General features: G+C 50.1%; 1 protein-coding gene and 1 non-coding gene across 3 annotated transcripts in view; both read left to right on the top strand.

The window, feature by feature from the left end:
• Positions 1-26,270, top strand: part of usp34 (ubiquitin specific peptidase 34) — a 45,716-nt gene that overhangs the window by 17,807 nt on the left and 1,639 nt on the right. Inside the window, exons 22-77 of one of the 2 annotated variants that reach the window (XM_062448637.1) lie at positions 148-261; positions 491-590; positions 969-1,131; positions 1,421-1,547; positions 1,709-1,856; positions 2,040-2,140; positions 2,555-2,770; positions 4,069-4,194; positions 4,356-4,478; positions 4,591-4,674; positions 4,832-4,918; positions 5,164-5,364; positions 5,506-5,588; positions 5,680-5,720; positions 6,050-6,174; positions 6,416-6,568; positions 7,005-7,109; positions 7,221-7,276; positions 7,549-7,853; positions 8,198-8,361; positions 8,607-8,672; positions 8,823-8,969; positions 9,150-9,206; positions 9,372-9,449; positions 9,971-10,065; positions 10,394-10,566; positions 10,786-10,936; positions 11,308-11,386; positions 11,506-11,559; positions 11,814-11,909; positions 12,011-12,075; positions 12,329-12,404; positions 12,590-12,637; positions 12,831-12,896; positions 13,864-13,944; positions 14,145-14,230; positions 14,750-14,918; positions 15,238-15,312; positions 15,436-15,587; positions 15,783-15,936; positions 16,257-16,301; positions 16,582-16,686; positions 16,922-17,069; positions 17,619-17,923; positions 18,478-18,807; positions 19,092-19,258; positions 19,620-19,698; positions 19,919-20,045; positions 20,428-20,535; positions 20,682-20,786; positions 23,098-23,222; positions 23,647-23,770; positions 23,912-23,991; positions 24,199-24,339; positions 25,392-25,538; positions 25,813-25,969. In XM_062448637.1, the coding sequence (XP_062304621.1) occupies positions 148-261; positions 491-590; positions 969-1,131; positions 1,421-1,547; positions 1,709-1,856; positions 2,040-2,140; positions 2,555-2,770; positions 4,069-4,194; positions 4,356-4,478; positions 4,591-4,674; positions 4,832-4,918; positions 5,164-5,364; positions 5,506-5,588; positions 5,680-5,720; positions 6,050-6,174; positions 6,416-6,568; positions 7,005-7,109; positions 7,221-7,276; positions 7,549-7,853; positions 8,198-8,361; positions 8,607-8,672; positions 8,823-8,969; positions 9,150-9,206; positions 9,372-9,449; positions 9,971-10,065; positions 10,394-10,566; positions 10,786-10,936; positions 11,308-11,386; positions 11,506-11,559; positions 11,814-11,909; positions 12,011-12,075; positions 12,329-12,404; positions 12,590-12,637; positions 12,831-12,896; positions 13,864-13,944; positions 14,145-14,230; positions 14,750-14,918; positions 15,238-15,312; positions 15,436-15,587; positions 15,783-15,936; positions 16,257-16,301; positions 16,582-16,686; positions 16,922-17,069; positions 17,619-17,923; positions 18,478-18,807; positions 19,092-19,258; positions 19,620-19,698; positions 19,919-20,045; positions 20,428-20,535; positions 20,682-20,786; positions 23,098-23,222; positions 23,647-23,770; positions 23,912-23,991; positions 24,199-24,339; positions 25,392-25,538; positions 25,813-25,969 (6,883 nt within the window). Of the gene's footprint in view, positions 1-147; positions 262-490; positions 591-968; positions 1,132-1,420; positions 1,548-1,708; positions 1,857-2,039; positions 2,141-2,554; positions 2,771-4,068; positions 4,195-4,355; positions 4,479-4,590; positions 4,675-4,831; positions 4,919-5,163; positions 5,365-5,505; positions 5,589-5,679; positions 5,721-6,049; positions 6,175-6,415; positions 6,569-7,004; positions 7,110-7,220; positions 7,277-7,548; positions 7,854-8,197; positions 8,362-8,606; positions 8,673-8,822; positions 8,970-9,149; positions 9,207-9,371; positions 9,450-9,970; positions 10,066-10,393; positions 10,567-10,785; positions 10,937-11,307; positions 11,387-11,505; positions 11,560-11,813; positions 11,910-12,010; positions 12,076-12,328; positions 12,405-12,589; positions 12,638-12,830; positions 12,897-13,863; positions 13,945-14,144; positions 14,231-14,749; positions 14,919-15,237; positions 15,313-15,411; positions 15,588-15,782; positions 15,937-16,256; positions 16,302-16,581; positions 16,687-16,921; positions 17,070-17,618; positions 17,924-18,477; positions 18,808-19,091; positions 19,259-19,619; positions 19,699-19,918; positions 20,046-20,427; positions 20,536-20,681; positions 20,787-23,097; positions 23,223-23,646; positions 23,771-23,911; positions 23,992-24,198; positions 24,340-25,391; positions 25,539-25,812; positions 25,970-26,270 lie in introns of both variants that reach the window. The other variant, XM_062448636.1, reaches the window with a different exon arrangement.
• On the top strand, positions 14,457-14,587 carry LOC134009238 (small nucleolar RNA SNORA17). The gene has a single exon (XR_009928230.1). It is a non-coding gene; the product is annotated as a small nucleolar RNA SNORA17 (small nucleolar RNA).

Genomic DNA, 26,270 nt, shown 5'->3' with positions numbered 1-26,270 from the left:
CGCATGCTCGAATACTCTCAAACCTCTTTCTAGGAAGGTTGTGTACACACACACGCTCAAAATAGTGCACATAAACAACCTTTCAGCCCTGGTGTTCCTACAAGTAGAAAATGGGGTGTGTTTGAAACGCTCCCCTGTCCTTCCCAGATGCCCCAGCTGAAGCCGGAGACCATCAGCATGACGGGGCTCAACCTGTTCCAGCACCTGTGTAACCTGGCCCGCCTGGCCACCAGCGCCTACGACAGCGGCTCCAACTGCGAGGTACACACACACACACACACACCACACACACAGTCATGCAGACCATTGGTTAACTCAATGTTTTTTTGGGGGGTGTTTTATTTATTTCTAAAATAATTAACATGGGTTCCTCTTACATCTCCTTGCTGCCCCCCCCCATCACTCACCTTTTGACCCCTGACCCCTCCTTCACCTCTGACCCCTGACCCCCTCCCTCCGTGTGTGTGTCTCTCTCTCTCTCTCTGTGCAGCTGTGTGGGATGGACCAGCTGTGGGGCATAGCTCTCAGGGCCCAGTCAGCTGACATCAGCAGGGCCGCCATCCAGTACATCAACTCCTACTACATCAACGGTCAGTCCAACCCACTGTGTGTGTATGATCTGTGTGTGTATGCTGACCCCTGCTCTGTGGTGTGTGTGTGTGTATGTATCTTGTACAGTGTTCTGTTATTTATAGAGCCGGATTTGTTGCCATGGTGACCGGCTAACCTGCATGTCTGTGTTTTTAAGCGCGTGTTTCTGTGGGTGCTCCTTCTTTGGTTCGGGTTTCTCTGTGTGAGTGCGGGTGTGTTGTTCCCATTCGTGCGCGTGTTCACGTCTGTCTGTGTGCGTTTTAATGTCTGTGCGTATTCACGTTTGTGTGCGCGCGAAAGCATTTTCAGACCTGCTTGTTCACAACTTGTCTCTGTCTCTCTCTCTCTGTCTCTCTCTCTGTGTCTCTCTCCCCCAGCGGGTAAGACGGGGCTGGAGAAGGAGCAGGAGTTCATCAGTAAGTGTATGGAGAGTCTGATGATGGCCTCGTCCAGCCTGGACAAGGACCCCCAGTCCAGCCTCACCATCATAGAGAGAGGCCTGCTCATGCTCAAGACCCACCTGGAGGCCTTCCGACGCAGGTACACACACACACACACACATACAATACATACACACACATATATACACACACACATGTAGCGTAGTAGAGAGGGGACAACGAATTGTTTACCCACCACTTGGCCTGTGTACAAACACACGTCCCACACACACGCACTGTAAAAAGTCGGGGGCCAACCCTGATGGAAAACATGCACACTTGAATTCATCTTCAACTCCCACACATGCAAACAAGCTCCTCAACACCCACTTTCCCCAATAATACCCATTCCCTCTATGCCCTCCCCACCCACACCCACACCCACGCAGGTTTGCCTACCACCTGCGCCAGTGGCAGATCGAGGGCACGGGCATCAGCAGCCACCTGAAGGCCCTGAGTGACAAGCAGTCCCTGCCGCTGCGCATCGTGTGTCAGCCGGCCGGCCTGCCCGACAAGGTACGCCCCCCCCCCCCCCCCGACACAGCGCTGTAGACACACGGGTCCAGAGGAGGACATACTGGGTGCGGTTCCATGGGTTGGGTTACTCCTAACCCATTTCTGTGTGTGTGTGTGTGTGTACTGTACCCCCCCCCCCTTCCCCTCCCGCTCTCCCTCAGATGACCATCGAGATGTACCCCAGTGACCAGGTGGCAGACCTGCGGGCTGAGGTCACCCACTGGTACGAGAACCTGCAGAAGGAGCAGATGAACCAGCAGGCCCAGCTGCAGGAGTTTGGCCAGAACAGCCGCCAGGCCGACTTCCCAGGTCAGACACGCGCACACACACACACACACACACACAGATACACCCATACACTAAGAGGTAGATGCGCAATATAATTTCATACGGTCATGCTTGCACACATCTTGAATTTTTTTCGTCTTTGACCTTTACTGTATGTCTACAAGTTAATTAAGAGGTGTGTGTGTGTGTGTGTGTGTCATTCAGGTGGGTTGATGGGGCCGGTCCGAATGATCTCGTCCGGTCATGAGTTGACCACCGACTACGATGAGAAGACCCTGCACGAGTTGGGCTTCAAAGACATGCAGGTGAGCCCTGCTCCTAGTGACCCTTAAGGAACCGCAAATGAACCCTTAACCGCTCATAAGCGGAACAGCGCGGCAACACACAGTGGTATACACTTATGGGGGGGGGGGGAAACGACTTACATTTGTGGTTTGCAATGATTATGAACCAAAATCGTTTTTTTATAAAGTAGTAACTTTACCGCTTGCTGTTTCTCTAAGAAAATAATATTTCAGATGATGGCTACACGGAAGGAAGGTTACAAAATTGTTAAAATGGTAACAAATGTTTGACATTTCCAAAAGCCCATTTTCCAAATGAAACCGAATAAACCACAAGGCCGTTCTGAAAATTCATCTGGGGAAACCCCACCACATTCTCACCCCCCGTCTTCACCTATGAACCCCCCCTCGCCTCGCCTCCCTCCACCCCCCCAGATGGTGTTTGTCTCGCTGGGCGCCCCGCGGCGGGAGCGTAAGGGCGAGGGGGTGCAGCTGCCGGCCTCCTGCCTGCCCCCTCCCCAGAAGGAGCACATCCCCATGCTGCTCCTCCTGCAGGAGCCCCACCTCACCACGCTGTTCGACCTGCTGGAGATGCTGGCCGGCTTCAAGCCCCCCGGCCCCAACGCCCAGAGGGCGCCCGACAACCCACAGGTAGGAGGGGGGGGGGGGTTTGAGGGGCTGTGTTTGGAGGGGGAAGGGGGTTTGAAGAGTGTGTGTGTGTGTGGGGGTTGGAAAGAGGGGGTGTTTGGGAGGTGCGGGGGTTTGAGGAGTGTGTGTGTGTGTTGTTGGGGAGGTGGGGGGGTTTGAAGATTGTGTATGTGTGCTTGTGTGTGCATGTGTGGAGTTGGTAGGCCTTACGTATGTGTGCGCGTTGCAGGTGTGGTTCTTTAACATCAACCAGGCACAAAAACATCAGAGAGCCGTCGCGTAGCGCTCGCCTCCTGTCGAGCAGCCTTCACTGTCGGCTTTGAACTCCGCAGAGAAGCTTTCAACATCCGCACAGACTGGCGCACTTGTCCTTCAGATCATCCGTTCGGTCCTCCATCTCCTTTTTCATTTTTTTTTTTCTTCATACATTTTTTTTTTTTTTTTTTTTTAGGGGAGCTGAGATGAGCTCAGCTCTGTCAGAGCAGCTCCTAAATCTTTTCGTCTTTTCATCTCTCCCCGAATACGAATGAGCCCGTCTCCTGCCAGGTGCCTCATGTATAAGACATTAGCAGGCCGCCGAGTGACTGCCTGTCCTTCTTAGACCGTCCTGGAACGACGTTTGTATCAGACGTATCGCTGTTCTGGATGCAGGCACTTGTTTGTGTTTCTTCTTCTTTCTTCTTCTGAGATGTCCACGTTTCCAGCGTCTTCTGATACGATTCGTTCGGCAGTCAGAGCTTTTTATAGTCTTTTGTGGCAAGAGGGAGGATGGGAGAGGTTAGCCAGTGAGCTAAGCCTCTTTTAACACACACACACACACACACTATCTTTTATCTCTTCCTCTGTCTGTGACTGACAGACACGCACTGTCTCGTGTACACACTCACTCACGGTCTCTCCTTTTTGTTTTGTTTTCAGTTCTACACTCACACACACACCGTGTGTAGGTTGTTGGTCGACTGTTTTGTTTGCGACAGATTTCAATCCATCGTTTTTTTTTACTTTAGCGACTCATCACTGGGTTAATTCCGCGTTCTATTTTATCAGACCTGTTCTTTCATATACGCAAAAAAAGGACTGAGCAGTGTGCTGTCGTGTTTGGGCTTACCTGCGTGCATGTCTGTTTGCCTGGGTGTGGTGGATGTGTGTGTGTTGTGTGATCTTGATTAACTACCCTCGTGGGGACCAATTGTCCTCACAAGTATCGTGAAACATGAAAAAAAACTTGAATGAGTGAATGGTCAGGCCCCACTAGGATAGAAAAACTAACTTGTGTGTGCGTGTGTGTGTCCCGTCTACAGAACATGCGGTGTGAGGAGCTCCACCTCCACGCTGAGAACCTGTCGCGGCGCGTGTGGGAGCTGCTGATGTTGCTGCCCACCTGCCCCAACATGCTGCAGGCCTTCCAGAACATCTCAGACGACACGGTCAGTACCAAGCCCCTTCTTTCCTCCACCTCCTTCTCCCCTCCCTCATTCCCTCCTCTCCCCCTCCTCTCATCCTTCCCTCCTCTCCCCCCACCCCCCACAATTTTATTATTAAATATTCATGCTAAGAATGGTGTGTGTGTGTGTGTGTGTGCGTGCAGGGTGGAGAGGGTCTGTGCTGGAAGGACCTGTTGAGGATCAAGAGCCCCCACAAGCTGCTGTACGCCCTGGAGATCATCGAGGCTCTGGGCAAGCCCAACAGACGCATCCACAGGGAGTCCACGGTGGGGGGTCACAGACACACTCGCATCCATGAGATGAGATTACAAATGGGGACACTCACCCTCACACACACACACCCTGAAAGTAACCCCTTGCGTGTCTCCCTGTGTCCAGGGAAGCTACAGTGACCTGTACCCAGACTCTGATGACTCCAGCGAGGACCAGATAGAGAACAGTAAGAACTCCTGGAGCTGCAAGGTAAGAGACCACCGTCAGACCCCACACCAACACATCGCAACACCGTGCTTTCTCTCATACACATCATATCTTATTGTATCGTTTATGTTCTATTTCTCTGTCTCTGTCTCTCTCTCTCGCGCTCTCTCTCGCGCTCTCTCTCGCTCTCGCTCTCTAGTTTGTCTCCTCTGGAGGGCTTCAGCTCCTGCTGGAGATTTTCAACTCGGCCATCCTGGAGCCTAAGGACCAAGAGTCCTGGACAGTGGTGAGTCTAGACTCCCATGACGAAACGCCAAACTGTGACACCCGATCCTTCTAATATACTCAAGCGAGAGAAGTGACTTCATAAACAGAAATGGCAAGATTTCACCAAAACACTGGTGGTATATGTATTTGTCAAGGCAAGGTTTTTTTTCCTAGCAGGTTCAGGGTTCCTAGCAGGGTCACACACACACAAACAAACACACACCCCTTCCCTAATGAAATCCGGTCTCCTCTCCTGCCCCCTAGTGGTTGCTGGACTGCCTGGCATGTCTGCTCAAGCTCATCTGCCAGTTTGCGGTGGACCCCGCCGACCTGGACCTGGCCTATCACGACGTCTTCTCCTGGTCGGGCCTCACCGACAGCCAGCGCAAGCGGGCCTGGGCGGGCAAGGCCCGCAAGGCAGCCGGGGACCACGGCAAAGGGCTGCACATCCCCCGCCTGACCGAGGTGACGTCTCTCACCACCTGGTTTCAGGGATTTTGTTGATTTTAATTTATGATTTCTTTGAAATGTATTTAACTTCTCATGATTCATTGTCTTTTATTCCTCTTTTTTTTCTATTTTTTTTTTACGGCTTTTATCGTGTAGGTCTTTCTCGGCCTCGTCCAAGGCACCAACCTCATCCAGCGGTTGATCAACGTGGCCTACACCTATGACAACCTCGCCCACAGGTGAGGAAGCGAGCGTCATCCAGGTCGTGTCGAAAACGTAGAGTTGTCCCCCCCCCCTCAGAGTAACGCTGACTTCCTGGTTTCTCCGCAGGGTTCTGAAGGCTCAGTCGGACCACAGGTCCCGTCACGAAGGTGAGACAGGCTCCCGAAAGAAATGACCATAAGTTGTAGAAACTTAGACTAAATCTATTTTCTAGACAGTGGAACATCACACTCAAAAACTTGCATTTCATTTTTTTTTATGCACTTTGGCCTGATTTTTAATTGGGTCTTTTTGATACTAACAAACTATAGTGCATCGTGAACGATAACAAATGCACCCGTTAGGCACAGATGGCTTGTAACTTGCGGCCGTGTGTTGCTCTTGAGCAGACTCGCCCTCGTGTCCTAAGCCTGTGTCATATATTGGATGCCCCCCTTTACCATCTCTAAACACCGTAGCCGTAACCGTCTCCCCTCAGTGACCCACTACTCCATGTGGCTGCTGGTGAGCTGGGCCCACTGCTGCTCCATGGTGAAGTCCAGCCTGGCCGACAGCGAGCACCTCCACGACTGGCTCAAGAAGCTCACGCTGCTGGTTCCAGAGGTGAGGGAGCACGGGCTGAGGGGGGAGAGGAGGGAGGGAGGCGTGGAGGAGAGGAAGGGATGGGAGAAGGTCCAGGGAGGGAAGAGAGGATGTCCGGGGGAAAGGAGGAAGAGTGGAGGGGATGAGGTCCGATGGAGGGAGGGCAGGAGAGGAGGTCCGGGGAGGGGAGGCGTACCGGATTTGGGCGTCTCCTAACCAGACCACTGGAGTGTTGACCTAGAACAAATGTTTCCTCCCCCAGACGGCGGTGAGACACGAGGCGTGTAATGGCCTCTACAAGCTGTCCCTGTCAGGCCTGGAGGGAGGGGAGTCCATCAACAGGTCCTTCCTGCTGCTGGCTTCCTCCACGCTGCTCAAGTTCCTGCCCGATGCCCAGGCCCTCAAACCGCTCCGGGTGGGTACTGACACACACACACTGGTTTGTTTTACTATCCTAGTGAGGACCAATAATTCACTCCTAAAATTATGGTATCCCTCACCCCTATCCCTTAATGTTATTCTAACCCTGTAATTCTAACCCTAACCCCCCTACAAAATAAAAACAAACAGAAATGGCACAAAGCATAGTTGTGGGGCCCAAGAAAATGTCCCTACACGGTATTTCCTTGTGGGTATTTCTAGTCCTCACAAGGGTAGTTTTAACAACGAGAACACTCAAACACCTGTAAATGCACATGTGTGCATTCTGTAGACACACACACAAACCCACAAACGTTCGTTCTGTTCATTTTAACTTCCACACACGGTCCACACACTTGCACCCTGCCAACGTTTCTTGAGAAAAGCCCAGTGCCGTTCCATACATGACGGTGTGTGTGTGTGTCCTGCAGGTGGAGGACTACGAGGAGGAGCCCCTGTTGAGGACGGGCTGTAAGGAGTACTTCTGGCTGCTGTGCAAGCTCATCGACAACATCCACGTCAAAGACGCCAGCCAGGTAGGGGGATGCTGGGGATCCTGCTAACACACCGCCCACCAGTACCAAGGCAGGGTAGGACTCAGAGTAGGCTAGCCTCTGTCTAACAGCTGTTGTGCCGACTCGTTGCAGACTACCTTGTTGGACCTGGATGCCCTGGCGAGACACCTGGCCGACTGCATCCGGAGGTGAGTTGGCGAAGCAGAACAGAGACTGGCCGTCTCTGATTGACTTATTCTGCTGCTTTTTTCCTCCAGTTAGTTACGGGTCCGTTTTTTTCCAGACTGACTCGTTCTATCCAAAGACTTTGCGTGTTAGGGTTTTTGAATAGTGTCCCTTTTCCTCTCCCCAAACTCCACCTTTCCTGCCCAAACTCCACCCTCCCCACCCCAAATTTCACCTCCCCTCACCAAACATCCCCTCCCCTAACTCCATCTCTGCCCCCCTCCCCCACCACCAGCCGTGAGATCCTGGACCAGCAGGACGGGGCGGTGGAGGACGACGGGCTGACGGGCCTGCTGCGGCTGGCCACCAGCGTGCTGCGCCACAAGCCGCCGTTCAAGTTCTCGCGCGAGGGCCAGGAGTTCCTGCGCGACGTGCATGACCTGCTCTTCCTGCTGCCCAGCCTGGCCGACCGCTCGCAGCCCAAGGCCAAGTCCCACGCGGCGCGCGCCGCCGCCTACGACCTGCTGGTGGAGACGGTGAAGGGCTCGGTGGAGAACTACCGGCTGCTGCACAACTGGGTCATGTCCCAGCACATGCAGGGTGAGGAGGGGGGGGGGGGGGGATGGGGTTGTTGGGGGTTTGGGGGTTAGGGTTAGGGGGGGGTGGAATCTTGGAGGGGGGGAAGGTGGGGTTCTGGAAGGGTATTATTTGTGAGGGAGGGGGGGTAAGGGGGAAGGCTGGGTTCTGGGGGTATTATCTGTGAGGGAGGGGCTGGGGGGGAAGGGAGGGTTGATGCGGGGGGGTAGAATCTGAGAGGTGTCTGACTTGGGTAGGATAAAGGATAAAGATGGGTGAGCGTTGGAAGGAGACAAGGCCACAGTGTATTTCCTGATCTGCATTAGAACGCATGTTAACTGCAGTTTCGTGTACATGTGTGCGTCCAGCCTCCCACGCCCCCTACAAGTGGGACTACTGGCCCCACGACGACGTGCGGGCCGAGTGTCGCTTCGTGGGCCTCACCAACCTGGGGGCCACCTGCTACCTGGCCTCCACCATCCAGCAGCTCTACATGATCCCTGAGGCCAGGCAGGCCGTGTTCACCGCCAAGGTCAGTCCACCGCGCCACCGCCCGCCGCAAGAGAGATTCACCTTCATATATACATCTTATTACGATAACAAATCCTCTGTGATTTGTCATTTGACTTTGGAACAAAAAACGTCCTAGTAAAATATGTTTTCTTGTTTTTTTTTGTGTTTTTTTTTTGTCTTGCTTTTGTTATTAATTGTTTGCTGGGACCCGATTTGAGCAATAATTATTTCCATTAGTAAATCATTTTTTAAATTTTATTTCAGTACGCAGAAGAGATCAAGCACAAGACCACTCTACTGGAGCTCCAGAAAATGTTCACCTATCTGATGGTACACACACACACACACACTTCCTTTGCGGTGGGAGCCAACGTACCATCTTCCACATTGCTGAAGATTATAGCAGGCCCCATATCCATCCTCCACTCACTGCTGCTGCTCATCCCCTTTGTCCTCTTCCCCCCCCCCCCTTCCCCCCAGGAGAGTGAGAGGAAGGCGTACAACCCGCGCCCCTTCTGCAAGACTTACACCATGGACAAGCAGCCCCTCAACACGGGCGAGCAGAAGGACATGACCGAGTTCTTCACCGACCTCATCACCAAGATCGAGGAGATGTCCCATGATCTGGTACACCTGACTCTCGACCCCCCTGACTGGACCACAACACACACACACACACACACTGTCTCATTGAACAGCAATATTTCTTCAAATGTCTCTACTCGGTTGTCATGTGATAGTATTTTCTTGGAAGGTTTAATAAGGCTGTCTAATTAATTAACGGTATTGTTTTTTTGTCTTTCTCAGAAAAACACAGTGAAGACACTGTTCGGGGGGGTCATCACCAACAATGTGGTCTCCCTGGTACGAAACCTTCTGTCTCTGTTGACCTTTTCCCATGTTTGTTCCCATGTCTTATGTTCCGTGTTCTCCTGTCTTATGTTCTGTGCTGTGTGTTCCCATGTCTATGTTCCCCTGTCTACGCCTTGTGTCCCCCCCCCTGACTCCTGTGTTGTTGTCCTTCCGCAGGACTGTGACCACGTCAGCCAGACAGCTGAGGAGTTCTACACCGTCAGGTGCCAGGTGGCTGACATGAAGAACATCTACGTGAGTGGCACCACAACACCTCCGCCAGCCCTCACAACACCCCCCTCCCCCAGCCCTCTGGCCCGCTCCCCTGCACTGTGACATGCATCTATGGCCCCTTTTTAAACAGAGGAAAAGGGGGCTTGTGAGCTGATAGGGTCCCCTGCAGATTGATTCCATTGGCTATGTACGCAAGCAATTATGACACAGATTTATTGAGTTTTTTACTTTTTTGGGGTGAACTCAGTGAGCCTACGAACCAGACACATCTAGCCACTCGACCATTAAAACAGATTTCCCTCCAGCTAGAATCTGGTTGGGCCAATCGCAGCAGTTTATCTGATAAGGGACAGGTTTAAGACGATGCCAGGCTAGGAAAACCTCGAAACACAGGATGAACAAGACAATTATGTGTACATCGGTCAAGAACATCACACAAAACTTTCCTATAGAGCACCTTTAAATCAGTAGGATTGGTTTCTTCTACTGTAAACAAAAATGACCTCAGGACCCACACTATGGCTTTGTGTTCCTCTCCTCAGGAGTCCCTGGATGAGGTGACCATCAAGGACACCCTGGAGGGGGACAACATGTACACCTGCTCCCAGTGTGGGAAGAAGGTCCGAGCAGAGAAGAGGTGAGCGTTGCCCACGCACTCCTCTCGTTTAAGGGTTGATGGATTTGCATGTTTGCAGGGTCAAGTGTGCCCCAAATGGGATTAAAATCGATGTGCAGTTGAGTTCATTTAAACGTGTTTTATAGGACTATTAAACGACAAGATGGCAGGGTTTTTTTTCTCACTTTTATATCTACTAAATTATCTTTATTCGATCGTTTTCTTTTCTATCCCTTTCTGTCCTGTCTCTCCACCTCTCCCCTCCTCCTTTTCTCTCTCCTGTCTCTCTTGCTCCTCCCCTCCACGTCCTCCTTTTCTCTCTTTCTCCTCTCTCCCTCCTCCTCCTCAGGGCGTGCTTCAAGAAGCTTCCGCGCATCCTGAGCTTCAACACCATGCGCTACACCTTCAACATGGTGACCATGATGAAGGAGAAGGTCAACACGCACTTCTCCTTCCCGCTGCGCCTGGACATGACCCCCTACACCGAGGACTTCCTCATGGGCAAGGGCGACAGGAAGGAGGGTAAGGCACACTTCCTGTTGCGGCACGAGGGTTCCGAGATGGTGCTAGGTTGCGCCTAGCGCCGTCGATTCTGGCTCAGTTTCCTCTTTTTGTACCCGGAGGAACGCGTCTCATGCGGGGGGGTTTTCTCCTCCTGAATTGGTTGAATCGGCGAGTAATTGTCCCGAGCAGTCCTGCGATTGGATGGCTTTAACCAACAAAATCCCCTGTGTCCGTCAGGTTTCCGGGAGGAGGGCGAGAGCAAGGTGGCGGAGAGCTACGAGTATGACCTCATCGGCGTGACGGTCCACACGGGCACGGCCGACGGCGGCCATTACTACAGCTTCATCCGGGACATCGTCAACCCCCACGCCTACAAGAACAACAAGTGGTGAGCCAGGAGGGCAGGTTGAATTCCGACCAACTTTATTCATACGTGTTCGGCTGACCGCCAAGCTTGAAGGCTACCTGAGATATTTACGATACACATCAATAAAAATAACAAATTAAATCCTTCAAGAAAGATCTGTCCCCAAACACTCCACAAAATCACACCCACTGATATCTATATAGTTTAAGAAGAGGAGACATTGCATGTCAAACACAAGCCAAAAGCAGTCAGAAGCTAGAGTGTATCAATCAGTGATCATGGTAAATTAGGTCTCTATTAAATTGCTATTTGCAGCTCTATTTAATTCTGGTCTATGCAACGCTCATTTTGGTCACATGTCGGTCGGCTACACTGACGGGGTCTGTTCACAGGTACTTGTTCAACGACGCGGAGGTGAAGCCTTTCGACTCCGCCCAGCTGGCGTCGGAGTGCTTCGGTGGAGAGATGACGGTGAGACACGACCGGAGACGTCGTCGCTACACACACACACACACACACACACACACACACACACGGAAGGCTGTTTAGAAGTGTGAGAGCTCTGACGAATGAACGCTTTCCTCCTGCAGACCAAGACGTACGATTCGGTCACGGACAAGTTCATGGATTTCTCCTTTGAGAAGGTCAGTCTGGGGGGGGGTCGGTTTTTGGCGGTGAATTTCTGTAACATTTGTTTAAAAAATAAAATGAAATGAAAAAATAATGTTTATTGTTGTCTTATCACTTCTTTCTTCATGATCTTTCTTCTATCCCTTCATCCCTTCCTTCCATCCATTTATCAATCTCTCTCTCTCTACCTATCTCTCTGTCCGGCCATCTATTCCCTCTATCCCTCACTCTATCCCTCCCTCCTCGTTCCCTCCCTTCCTCCCTCCAGACCCACAGTGCCTACATGTTGTTCTATAAGAGGGTGGAGCTGGAGGAGGAGAACGGGAAGGACTTCAACTTCGACGTGTCTCCCGATCTGCTGGAGGTACCCACACGCCTCAGACACCCCCAGGTGTGGGGGTTTTAATTTTGTTCCCTTGGAAGCGTCTTGTCGTTTCTGTCCTGAGCATATTCTTTCTCTTCCAGTGGATCTGGCACGACAACATGCAGTTCCTGCAGGACAAGAACATATTCGAACACACCTATTTTGGGTCAGTGCGTCCGAAACGTTTTTACTTAGCCTCAGTCCGTCGACCGTTTCTGGTGTTACTGTGACGCTAACGATGCTAAATTGCTAAATGTAAAATGTAAATGTCTCACGGCTGGTTGTAGGCTAGCTGACGTCTCCTCTCTCTCCCTCTCTCTCTCTCCTCTCCTCTCTCTCTCTCTCTCTCTCTCTCTCTCTCTCTCTCTCTCTCTCTCTCTCTCTCTCTCTCTCTCTCTCTCTCTCTCTCTCTCTCTCAGCTTCATGTGGCAGCTCTGCAGCAGCATCCCCAGCACTTTACCAGACCCCAAAGCCATCTCCCTCATGACCGCCAAGGTGAGCCGTGAGCGACCGCGTCCAGACCGTTATGTTCATTGTCAACTTTGTCTCGTCGATCGGGCTGCATGCCTAACCGACGTTGATTTATCGAATATTTTTGTAATTTATTTTTTACTTAACCTTATAACCCATAATACTTTTTCCTTAAATGTAAAGAGATGCGTATTCTTTGTAAATTGCAGCTGAGCACTTCGTTTGTTCTGGAGACCTTCATTCACTCCAAGGAAAAGGTGAGATCCATTTTTAGGATGTCACACGATATCAACAGATATGTGAGAAATGACTGTACTGTATCAGTCAATCCTATTCATTCAAACCGATTTTGCTCAGGATTAGTTTGAAAGGTGCATCGCAGTCCGCTGTCGATGTGATTGGTCCAGCCAGGCGTCTGTACTGAAATGTGATTGGTTGTTGTGTCTGCAGCCCACCATGTTGCAGTGGATCGAGTTGCTGACCAAGCAGTTTAACAACAGCCAGGCAGCCTGTGAGGTGAGGCCATCTCTCTAGGAAGATATAAGCACCTCCTCTCAATCCTCCCATCACAGGTGGAGGCGTTTGAGGCTAATAGCTCATTAGCAAAAATGATAATAATAAAAAATATATAATTTTAACATTATTGTAGATTTATTAGTGCTGTCAGTTTAACGCGTTATTAACGGCGTTAACGCAAACCCATTTTAACGGCAATTTTTTAATCGCGCGATTAACGTTCTTTTTGGCCTAGCAAACGTTTTTTTCACATGCTGTTTCAACAACTACTGATGTTAGAAAAACTACAACACCACACCGGATCTAGCTAGACCGGAAAAAAAATAACAGGCACGCCGCACACACTTGTTTGGGCTTGCGAGCCGGCTAAAGAGTAGGCTAACGTTACGTTTTGAGTGGATGGCGAGTGCGAGACGCCGAAATGGATGCCAATAAGTTCTGAATGGAAAGTTTACTTTTAAAAAGTTGCCAAATGGTTCCATTGACAAGACCAAAGTGCTGTGTGTTTTGTTGTTGTGAACTGAGCTATCATCACAGCACGTCCAGTCTGAAATACCACTTGACGGCAAGCACACAGCTGATACAAAATCTCCGCCCCCTCGTCAAAGCCAGGCGATTGCAATGTTGTTTTCAATTTTTTTTTTTACATTTGCACCAAGCAATCCGATCCACTTTTCCATGTTGATAAGAGCATTAAAATGAGAAAAAATAACTGGACAAAAAGAAATCAAGGGACATTTAGAATAGATAAAAATGTGCGATTAATTGCGATTAATCGCGAGTTAACTATGACATTAATGCGATTAATCGCGATTAAATATTTTAATCGTTTGACAGCACTAATATTTATATTATTATTTATAAGTATTAAAATAAATGTACAATATCTATATTTTTTACCGTTATGAATACAATGATATGTTATTACATTTATAGTATATATATATTTTTTTTCAATGCATTCCAGTGGTTTCTGGACCGCATGGCTGATGACAACTGGTGGCCCATGCAGATCCTCATCAAGTGCCCCAATCAGATTGTCCGACAGGTGAGCGCCGGCCCCTTTCGCTCGCTCCTCCCACCCAATCACCCGCTCCCTAGTTCTCCCTCTCCTTCCTTTCCTTCGTACCTTTGTTTTGTTTGGGTGTCCATTTTTTTATCTATCCATTGTTTTTACTGTACGGATCTGAACAAAACACATTTCCCTTGTGGACAACAAAGAACACCCATCTATTTCTGTCCCCTCAGATGTTCCAGAGGCTGTGCATCCACGTGATCCAGAGGCTGAGGCCCGTGCACGCTCACCTCTACCTGCAGCCTGGCATGGAGGACGGGTACGACCCACACAGACCCCTGCTTCCCTCACTGGGAGGCCCCTCTGGTTGTCCCCTCCCAGTGTCTCCTCTGTACCTCTCCTAGTCGCATCGCGGCTGTACGACAGTTGAAGCTGCGTTATGTGACAGGGACTTTTGGTGGGGGTGCAGAAGACGTGATGTGTGAATATGCTTGGTCATATGCAGATAGTCGATTTAGAGCGTTGTTAAATTTTAATGTGACCAAAGTGCCACTAGAGGCGTTGCAGCGCGACGGACGTTGTTGCGTCTGTGTCATCAGCTGGCTGAGAGTGGAAAGCGCACGCGTCACCTGGCCCTAGCGTTGTGGGGACTTGGAAAGTTATGTGACGCAACAACATACAAAAACATTTGGAAAATTATTACGTCAAAAAATCCAACCACAACAACTGCGGTGTGTGTGCATTGTTGTGTGTCTCCTGGTTGATACCAGGAAGTGCTCTCTTCCCGACGCTCCGGGGTTTTACTGACGTCACTTCCTCTTCCTGTTTGCCCCCTCAGCTCGGACGACATGGATGGGCCGGTGGAGGACATCGGCAGCCGCTCGTGTGTGACGCGCTTCGTCAAGACGCTGCTGTCCATCATGGAGCACGGCGTGAAGCCCCACAGCAAGCACCTGACGGAGTACTTCGCCTTCCTCTACGAGTTTGCCAAGATGGGAGAGGAGGAGGTGAGGGGGGGGGAGGGAGGGAGGGAGGGGGGGGGGTGAGAGGGGGGTGAGAGGGGGGGGAGGGGGGGGGTGAGAGGAGGGGAGCCACGTAAACGCTGTTGAAAGCTTTTCGAATTCTCGGTCGTCGCTCACGCTCATCTTTTTAAAGATATTGGTCGTCCCTTGAGACTTCTTTTTGTTCGGAGTATGCACCCTTTCTCCGTTTTTGTCAGTGTGGGAGGAAACGGCACATTTATGCCAAAACCTTCGGCCCTACCCGAACATCGATGTGATTTGTTTATTATTTGCTCATTGTATTTGATGTTTTCTGTGCTTCCAGAGTCAGTTCCTGCTGTCCTTGCAAGCCATCTCCATCATGGTCCACTTCTACATGGGCACCAAGGGCCCTGAGACTGTAAGTAGCTTCGCACTCCGTTTCACCCTCAGCTCTCTTCACCTGTGCTTTTTGTGTACGTGTCTCATGTATGGATTGGGCGCGTTTCTTTTCATTCAGGACCTCTCCCCCATGTTCCCACAGCCCCAGGTGGAGGTACTGTCTGAGGAGGAGGGAGAAGAGGAGGACGAGGAGGAGGACATCCTGTCGCTGACGGAGGAGAAGTACCGTCCGGCCGCCCTGGAGAAGATGATCGCGCTCATCGCCCTGCTGGTGGAGCAGTCGCGCTCGGAGAGGTAGGGGGGGTCACGGGCGCTTGTTTTACGTCGACCCAAGAACGATGCTATTAATGCATGGAGAGTGGAGATGGTTTGAATGAAATTGTGACTGTAAAAAAACCTCCCTCCCTCCCCTGTCTCTCTCTCTCCTCCCTCCCTGTCCTCCCTCCCCCTCTCCCTCCCTCCCCCCTCTCTCTCCCCCTCTCCTTCCAGACACCTGACTCTGTCCCAGAGTGACATGGCCGCCCTCACCGCAGGGAAGGGCTTCCCCTTCCTCTTCCAGCACATCAGAGACGGCATCAACATCCGGCAGACCTGCAACCTCATCTTCAGCCTCTGTCGCTACAACAACCGCCTGGCTGAGCATGTGGGTTCTTCTGCACGCACACACACACGCTTAACATGTGTACATACACACACACACACACGCTTGACATGTATACACACACACACGCTTAACATGTTTACATACACACACACACACGCTTGACATGTATACACACACACGCTTGACATGTATACATACACACACACATGCTTGACATGTATACACACACACACATGCAAACATGTACAAACACACAACTTGTTCGCAGACACACACTTGTACATGTACACACAACGCGTGTGTGTGCAAACTATTGTGTTTCACTTCTAAAGGGGTCTTGTTTCCCTCTCCTGTTGCAGATTGTGTCCATGCTTTTCACTTCCATTGCCAAGCTCACTCCTGAGGTAAGCAACGTCGCAGAGAGAGAGGTTGTAAGCTCACAAGACAGGAAGTTGTTTTACAAGAAACTAAAAGAAAACAAAACTGCTTCTTGGGCTGCTTTTACAAGAAACTAAAAATAAATACATAAAAAAAAAAAAACATTTATCGTGAACATGACTTTTTCTTGTAATAACAGGATACAGAACTGTGTGTACAAGATAGGAAGTGACTGTTTATTTGTACAAAGTCCCTTTCATCAACGGCTTCTCCCCTCTCTCCCTCTCTTCTCTCCCTCTGTACCAGGCGGCCAACCCCTTCTTCAAGCTGCTCACCATGCTGATGGAGTTTGCTGGCGGCCCTCCTGGCATGCCCTCCTTCGCTTCCTACATACTGCAGAGGATCTGGGAGGTCAGCTCGGATGTTTCTTCATTCCTACACACGCACCCACGCACAGACGTGCGCGCACACACACACATGAGAAAGTATGTGTTGTGGCTCACTCAGTAAACTCACGCCCTCGCTCGCTAAACTTCGCTCACTTAAGTCACTCAACAACTCACTGAAATCCTGAAAGTCCTAATCTCCTCATCCATTGTGTGTGTGCGTCTGTGTGGTGTGTGTGTGTGTGTGTGCGCTCCCCCAGGTGATTGAGTACAACCCGTCCCAGTGTCTGGACTGGCTGGCAGTGCAGACCCCCAGGAACAAGCTGGCCCACAGCTGGGTGCTGCAGAACATGGAGAACTGGGTGGAGCGCTTCCTCCTGGCCCACAACTACCCCCGCGTCCGCACCTGTAAGAGCCTCCTCCCGCCTCCCCCCCCCCCCCCCCCTCCACCTCCCCCAGTCGGTGGAACAGTGAATGTTTGCTTAGGCCAGGTTACAGGAGAATTGTTCCTTGAGGTTTTACAGTGGGCGACTACGGAATGACACATTTCCCCCATGCCCTTGCCCACGTAAGGTTACAGTAGTGTCAGGTAAAACCCCAGTCGTCAGGTTTGTAACCAAGTTTCTTTTCAACTTTTTAAGGTGCCCATGTTCCTTTTGTATGGTACACTATTTTTTGTCGTAATATTTTGGATTACAATTTTTGTTTACTCTGCCCGTCTCCCTCTCGTCCTCTCTCCTCCCTCCCTCCCTCTCGCCCTCTCGCCCTCTCTCCTCCCTCTCGCCCTCTCTCCGCCCTCTCTACTCTCGCCCTCTCTCCGCCCTCTCTCCTCTCGCCCTCTCCTCCCTCTCGCCCTCTCTCCGCCCTCTCTACTCTCGCCCTCTCTACTCTCGCCCTCTCTCCTCTCGCCCTCTCTCCTCCGTCCCTCTCGCCCTCTCCTCTCTTCCCTCTCTCCAGCCGCGGCCTACCTCCTGGTCTCCCTCATCCCCAGCAACTCGTTCCGCCAGATGTTCCGCTCCACGCGCTCCCTGCACCTGCCCACGCGCGAGCTGCCGCTGTCGGCCGACACCACGGCCGTGCTGCACCAGGTGTACACGCTGCTGCTGGGCCTGCTGGGCCGCGCCAAGCTGTACGTGGACGCGGCCGCCCACGGCACCACCAAGCTGGTGCAGTACTTCAGCTTCATGACCTACTGCCTCATCTCCAAGACGGAGAAGCTCATGTTCTCCGCCTACTTCATGGACCTGTGGAACCTCTTCCAGGTACGGGGGGTGGGGGGGGGAGAGAAGGAGACGGTGGGGAGGGGGGGGGTTGCGTGGTGTTATACGAGACAGTTGTGCGGTTGGAATTTGCCCGGGAGGAGTCTGGTTGGTCGGTGAAAATGTGTTCTTTCACCGACTTTGATGAGTTTGGGATGGTTAAAAAGCCGTTGCTTGAAGAGAAGGGTTAAGATGAACTTTTTCAACCCTTAATTTGACCCTTACCTTATTTGTTCGGTATCGATAAGTCATATGACCGCACACCTAAGAAGTATAGTTGCTATGTTACTCAAAATCAAACCAGTGAAATGTCACAGGCTATTTTGTCATGCAGTGCCCACGCCTTCCGAAAGTTGCACTATCCTGATTTGATATCATGGAAACATCACCTAACCTTTCCTATGTCTCCCCCCTTCCCCACAAACCTCCTCTCCCCCCCCAAACTTCATCCCCCCTCAAACCCCCCCTTAAACTTTCTCGACCCCCCCACCCCCCAAACCTCCTCCCACCTCCAACACCCCTCCCCTCCCCAAACGTCTCCTCACCCCCCCTTCCAGCCCAAGCTGTCGGAGCCGGCCATCGCCACCAACCACAACAAGCAGGCGCTGCTCTCCTTCTGGTACAATGTGTGCGCCGAGTGCCCGGAGAACGTGCGCCTGGTGGTGCAGAACCCGGCCGTCACCAACAACATCGCCTTCAACTACATCCTGGCCGACCACGACGACCAGGAGGTGGTGCTGTTCAACCGCGGCATGCTGCCCGCCTACTACGGCATCCTGCGGCTGTGCTGCGAGCAGTCGCAGGCCTTCACCCGCCAGCTGGCCTCGCACCAGAACATCCAGTGGGCCTTCAAGAACCTGACGCCGCACGCCAGCCAGTACCCCGGGGTGAGTGGGGCGCGGGTAGGGGGGTTTGCGGTTGGAGTAAGAGTGTGTGTGTGTGGGAGGGGGGGGTGGAAGTGAGTGGGGGGGGGGGGGGGGGGAAGTGAGTGGGGGGGGTGGAAGTAACTGGGAGGGGGGGTGGAAGTGAGTGGGGGAGGGTGGGGTTGTCTGAGTGAGGAGTGTGAATCAGGCGCGTTGGGTGCGATGCTTTGTGCATCCTCTACGCATCCATCCGCCCGTCCTCTTAATGGCGTGTGTGTGCCCCCGTCTCCCTGCGCTGCCCCCTGCAGGCGGTGGAGGAGCTGTTCAACCTGATGCAGCTGTTCGTGGCGCAGCGCGCCGAGCCGGCCGAGCTGAGGGAGGAGGAGCTGGAGGACGTGAAGCAGTTCAAGAAGACCACCATCAGCTGCTACCTCCGCTGCCTGGACGGACGCTCCTGCTGGACCACCCTGATCAGGTACACATGCTCACGCACTCGCACACTCACTCGCACACTCACTCGCACACTCACTCGCACACTCACTCGCACACTCACTCGCACACTCAATCACTCGCACACTCACTCACATATACTCAGTCAGTCACTCACTCGCACACTCACTCACTCACATATACTCAGTCACTAACTCGCACACTCACTCACTCATACACACACTTGTTCACATTCTAAGCTGTGAATGGATGAACATTCTTTATGGGTCTTCCTGAACATATTAGACCGGTGCTAGCACACACACACACTCCCAGCGACGAGGTAGATGAACCCTCCTTCAGGACTGTGGGGTGGTTAAAACATCCTCTTCCCATTTTCCTTCCAGTGCCTTCCGTGTTTTACTGGAGAACGACGAGGACAGACTGCTAGTGGTCTTCAACCGAGGACTAATATTGATGACTGAGGTAAGTTTGTGATCTGCATACATACACACAAACACACAGCAACAAACTTAGCCCGGTTGTATGAATGCTCATTTTCAACCCGAGTTCAGGGAAACAGCGGAATATTCTATATTCATATTGTGAGACGAGGTGACGCGTTAGGGGATATCCTCTTTTATGCTCTCTCTCACTGCGTCTCTCTCTATTTCTCTCTCTCTCATCTCTCCTCCTTCCCTCTCAGTCCTTCAACACACTACACATGATGTACCACGAGGCCACCGCCTGTCATGTGACCGGGGACCTGGCTGAGCTGCTGTCCATCTTCCTGTCCGTCCTCAAGGCCACGCGGCCCTACCTGCAACGCAAAGGTCCCGCTCGCCTCACTTCCTGTTTCCCTTGTGAACCCCCATCAGGAATGAATACAATATTGATCTAACACCCATTGTTATTTGACACAGTTATTTGAAAAATCCATAGGAGAAATGGTTTTAAACCCATAAGGGGGCAACATAGAGGAAATTAGTTTAAACACGTGGGAATTAGTTTAAAACACAGGGAATTTGTAAAGAATGGATAGGGAATACATTTAAAACATAAGGGATTAAGTTTAGCCTAAATCAGGCAATTATTTGAAATTGGAGTTTGCTTAAAATGTTTATTCTCCTGTAAACCAGAATCAGATAGACGTGTAATATGGACATGTGTGACCTCTTTATGAGCTGTGGTTTAACCTGTGTGTCCTCTGTCCAGATGTGAAGCAGGCTCTGATCCAGTGGCAGGAGAGGATCGACTTTGCCCACAAACTGCTCACCCTCCTCAACTCCTACAGCCCCCCCGAGCTCCGCAACGCCTGCCTGGGTAGACAGTCTCTCTCTTTCTCTCTCTCTCTCGCTTTCTCTCTGCCTGAATTCGGCTTCTCTCCCTTCCTACCACAGGTTTTAACACTTAACTGTTCCCTCTATATTGTGTGTGTGTGTGTGTCCGTGTGTGTGTCCGTGTCCCAGACGTCCTGAAGGAGCTGGTGCTGCTCAGTCCCCATGACTTCCTGCACACCCTGGTGCCCTTCCTGCAGCACAACCACTGCACCTACCACCACAGCAACATCCCCAGTGAGTGCCCCTCGACACCCTGTTCAGATCCCATTTCTTTATCAAGTAATGCACAGAGTCGTCGGATTCAAAGAAAGTACAATAGTTTACTGCTTGCTAGCAAGGAGACAAATTTGACCGGCAGTACAAAGTTGTCTGGTTCTCGAGTCTTCATGTAAGACCGTTTAAACATATCGGTGGGACGTCCCCTCCTCAGCATAGCAGCTGTCAAGCTGATCGACCCCAGAGGTAGCGTGCGCATGCACGTGTGTGCGTCCCTAGCAGTGGAAACTTACAGAGTTCTCTGACCCTAGGCTAGACCAGATGGTTTACTTAGTACAGATAAGGCTAAACATATTTATGGCATCTCTAGTAAGGTAATGGTCAGCCTAGGGCAGTTTGTTTACGTAAGCCTAGTGTTATATATAGTTCGTGTGGGGAGGAGGGGTTCTCTGCTGACAAGGAATGCTAAGCACCAGTATTATTCAGTATAAAATGTTACATTCTTAATTTCTCCGACACACAAACACAAGGAACACTGCATTCCAAGCCTCTTTTTGGTTAACTATTTCAATGTATTATTGGGTGTGCTTTGCCTTCGGCAAGGGCACAACCTTTGTTCTCTCACATATATATTATTTTTTATTTTTATTTTTGCCCCCCTAAAACTCAGTCAATATTTGGCCTACATAGACAACGTAGGTGTCAAAAGTTTCATCTTGGTAGCGATTGAGTTGCTTCTATTGGAATTTACGTTCCGTTGCATGGTTTAAGTGGAAATTAAGTTTTTGTGGCGAAAAGTGAAGCTAACGGTGGCTAATTTGCTAGCCACAGTCACTGACGTTACTAACGTCACTAACGTCACGAAAACACGCGTGACTACCTTTGGCAGAACATTCGTTTCGCATCTGTTAACTTGGGGGATAGCTAGGCTAACTATAGCTTTACTGCAAGGCAGCTGCAGAAACGCCACAAGCAAAGAGGCCAGGGTGATAACTATTTACTCATTTTACTTTGTGATATGACACACAATTGTGATGTGTAATGTACAGTATAAGCTGATATTATTAAGGAAGTACATCTACTTTCGGAAACAGTAGTCTACTATTTCACTGAAGTATTAGCATCATGACATTAGCCTGTGTTGCCCGTTAAAATCGTAAAATAAACATTCCTCACATACATTTTCGTTGTAGGATTTATTCTGACATTAGTAAACGATTTGTTGGTGAAATTACCATTACCTGTGGTTTCAAACCAGTGTAGCTCACTGCAACGCTGTAGCTTACGCGAGACACACTACAAAAACATCTACACTACACAGCTGTTTAGAAAGTCAAACGGCGACAGAACATGTTCGGCACTCCCCTTACTTAAATCAAAAGTCTAACTACTAACCTGAACTTCATTGCCACAGCCTAAACGTTGTCAATCTGTTCATTAAAATAATTAATTTCAGCTTAAACCGTACAACGGAACGTTAAATCCAATTCAACCAACGCAATCGCTACCAAGACGAACACAGCAGTAGTCTAGTACTGTACCGTAGTAGTACAATTTACCGGGGCAGCTTCTCCACACAGGGCTATATCGCATTTTGCGTTGTTACTGACAATGATCGCTACCAGTGAGCTTTTTATGAATGAGCGATTTTCCACTAAATAAATGTCAAGCTTATTTACGTTTTGGGAGGGCATATTTTCAGTTAGCAGATGGTACTGTTTGAATCGCGATTCCATCTTCTAATGCCGGGTAACGTCGTAGAATAATCTTCAAAGGGGGTTCTTTATTAATGAATGAATGCAATGAGTAGGCTAAATGCATGAAAATATCAAGAGAAGGGAAAAACTTAAAATGACGTTTAAGTCATAGAGATTAGGTCAATTTTTACACCAGTCTGCCAAATGTATTCGTTTTGATTCAACGATGAGGCTGCCTCTTGCAGGGGAAATGAGAAGACATCTATTTCATTCTACACTTCACTCGTATTTTCAGTTGTAAATGAGCAGCAAAAAAAAAAGCTTTTAAATCTATGTAATCTTTATAAATAATAAGTATGCATTTTTATATAAAATATACAGAAATATCAGTTGTAAAAATGTCATTCAAAAACGGACCCCTGTGCAACCGACTCAAGCAAGCACACCCTACAATTTCCCCAGAAATTGTACCCTCTCTAGTTAGTATTGATATGTCTTATTTTTGTAATTATTTACTCATTCATATTTTGTTACTATTATGATAATAATATCTTATGATATTATTAGTCCAGCTATGATGGACAATGTTTCTGTCTGGTGCTTACTGACTGTGTCGTCTCCCCCACGCACAGTGTCGTTTGGGCCCTACCTGCCCTGCAGAGAGAACATCAAGCTGATGGGGGGCAAGAACAACATCCGCCCCCCCCGGCCTGAACTCAACATGTGCCTCCTGCCCTCTATGGTGGAGACGAGCAAGGTAGGGAACACCCCCTCCTCACCCACAGCACCACTCCTCCACCTGCTCTGCACTCACCTCTCCACAAGAGGTCGCAATGACGTGCTCTAGCGCCGATGCAGAAGTCTTAATCCCCCCCCGTCCTCAAGACATTTTGCAGTTTTATGTGCAAATTCTTGCCGTGTTTGAGTCTAGATGGTTTGCTCTGGAAGCTAACTTGCACGTTAAAGAAATAAATGATCAATTTTACTTATCTTTTTGTCTTTGTGTGAACAGTAGCTTTGTCTCCGACTAACCTAAATAGACTGTTCTAGATTTTTCTAAAAGTTTAGTTTTATATATAAATATGTGTGTGTCTGTATATATATATATATATATAACATATCTGTGTGTATATAGTTTTAGGCGATGGTGTGTGACATGCGTGTGTGTGTCTGCCTTGTAGGGAAAGGACGAGGTGTATGACAGGATGCTCCTAGATTACTTCCTGTCCTACCACCAGTTCATCCACCTGCTGTGTCGGGTCGCCATCAACTGCGAGAAGTTCACCGAGACCCTGGTCAAACTAAGTATGCTCGAGTGTGTGTGTGTGTGTGTGTGTGTGAATGTTTGTGTGTCTGTAGCTCGTGTGTGTGTGTGTGTGTGTGGAGCCTGTGCGTTTGTGTGGTATGGGTTTTTCAAGGTTGTGTCTTGTGTGATCTTGTTCCCAGGTGTCTTGATAGCCTACGAGGGCTTGCCTCTTCACTTGGCCCTCCTCCCCAAGCTCTGGACCGAGCTGAGTCAGTCTCAGGTGAGACAAGCAAGCACACACACACACGCTGAAATACACATCTTCAAATACACACACGCATTCAACCAGAGACCCACTAAGACGCATCTTCACACATGCACTCAACTACACACACAAACAAACCCCAGCTAAATCACATTCTCATCATCATCATCCTCCCCCCTCTTCCTCCTCCCCCCTCCCCCCTCTCCTCCGTGGCGGTCCCAGTCGGCGCTGGCCAAGACGTGTGTGAAGCTGCTGTGTGAGGACCCGGCCTTCGGCGAGTACATCAAGTGCATCCTGATGGACGAGAGGACCTTCCTCAACAACAACACGGCCTACTCCTTCCTCAGCAGCTTCCTCCACAAGGTAGGTCGTCCAGGAGCCGGGGGGACAGACCTGGGGGACAGTCCTGCGGCTCTCCCCCAGCCTGCAGACTGCAAGCTGGGGCCAGCCAGGACACGAGACCAGGGTGTCCTCCAGGGCTAGTCTGGAGACTCGAGTCCCTCAGCAAAGGATGCAGTGCTTCTGTTTCAATAGGACCATGGTTGTTTCTCATATCAGCACTTTGTCTTTAGTTGATTTGAGATAAGTGGTGTCACATTTGGGGTCTTGCCATATAGATAGGAACATACATTACAATTTTCGGCAGGAGTTATTTTATTTTAGAGGTAACTTTTGCGCATTTAGGTCCATGAAAGTGATCTTTTTGACGAGTTTCTACATTTTGAACAGTGGATTTGTTTTTTACAGACATTATTTTCCATCGACTGGCAACCGTCTTAGTAAACAATCTTTTTATCTACGACTACCACAGCAGTCATTGACAGGCTGGTGAATTAATAACAGGAGAAAGTGATTTGATTGAGATGTTTAATCTTATCCAGCATCTTTGATGCCTGTTTTATTGAGTTCACAGGTTGTTGCTCAGTTGTCTGTAATAACACCGTCATGAGTGCGAAAAATCATAAATCCATCATAAATGGAGCATTTTGCCAGGATTGAGAGCCAATCAAATGAGGTTTAACTGTGTGTGTGTACCAGCTATTGTATGTAAGGACCTGAAGTCTCCTCAATAATAGTAAACTAAATGGGCTGTTTTTATGGGGTTGCGGTCAGGGGCGGAGCCAGACGGTGTCAACATTCGGGGCTTAGCCCAAACCTCAACCTTAGATTGAGCGCATGTTTTCCCGCGCAACATTTTTGTCCATTAATTGGACTGCAAAATACCGTTCTTCAGAATTATACGGTGATAAAAATGTTTGGACATACCGTCCAGCCATAAATTGCATTAAGGGTTGGGATTAGGAGTTGGGTGTCGTTTTAGGGTTAGGTTAAGTGTTGGGATTTTGAATGAGACTGAATCATGAGTCCCCACGAGAATACCTGTACAGACTGGGGTGTGTTTCTCCCTCGCTCAGGTGCAGAACCAGGTGCTGTCGGGCCCCAGCTGTGCCAACCTCACCAGCCTGCTGGTGACCAACCTGCTGAACGAGTACCGCAGCCTGCAGCCTGAGCTGGCTGCCCACCACCAGGAGCTGAGCAAAACCAGCGGGCTCCTCAACGCCGTTAGTACCCCCACCACACACACACACGCACACACACACCTCCTACATCTCCTCTTCCTCACGCTACCCTCCCCTAGGGGGTACGCTAGGAAGAGGGGACACAACACTCACACATCTCACGTTTTCAGATCTCGTAATAAAGCGTCCCATGTATAGCGCAACGAGTGACACACAGGGCTTCGCAGTTCAGTTCACAGAGAAGGAGGAACAATCCAAGAGAAATCTCTTCAAACATCAACACTGTTCCCATGGTGTATCTCTCCCCCCCCATCAGGACTTGCGAGTGTTGGCGCTGATGTTGTCGGTCCACACCCCCCAGGCCCTGGACCCGGCCCTGGGTCCCGCCCTGCAGGAGCTGCTGGCCATGTGCCAGGCCTGCGTCCAGCAACGCAGCGCTCTGGAGCAGGAGGCCAAGGAGCGCAAGGCCAAAGGTTCGGGGCGGAGAATAATAATAAAAATAATAATACAAAATGTGGAAACCAGGAAGTGGAGTAGGATTGGACGAATCATAGTCAATTTTTCATTGTGTTTTTTTAATTATATTTTTATTGCTTTCAATCACCCAACTGACAGTGGTTTCATAAAGAAACGACCCTTGGACGGTCCTGTGTTCCTGTTTTTCTGATCTAGTGTAATGGTATTGTTCATGAAATCACTGAAGGGATTGTCATTGATCAAGCATGTAACAGTTTGTAAAGCTTGATGACTAATTTCTCTCTCTTTTTCTCACCC

Source organism: Osmerus eperlanus, chromosome 22 (genome assembly GCF_963692335.1).
Source record: "Osmerus eperlanus chromosome 22, fOsmEpe2.1, whole genome shotgun sequence".
NCBI classification, from domain to species: Eukaryota; Metazoa; Chordata; class Actinopteri; order Osmeriformes; family Osmeridae; genus Osmerus; species Osmerus eperlanus.
This window is presented reverse-complemented; position numbering and strand designations above follow the sequence as displayed.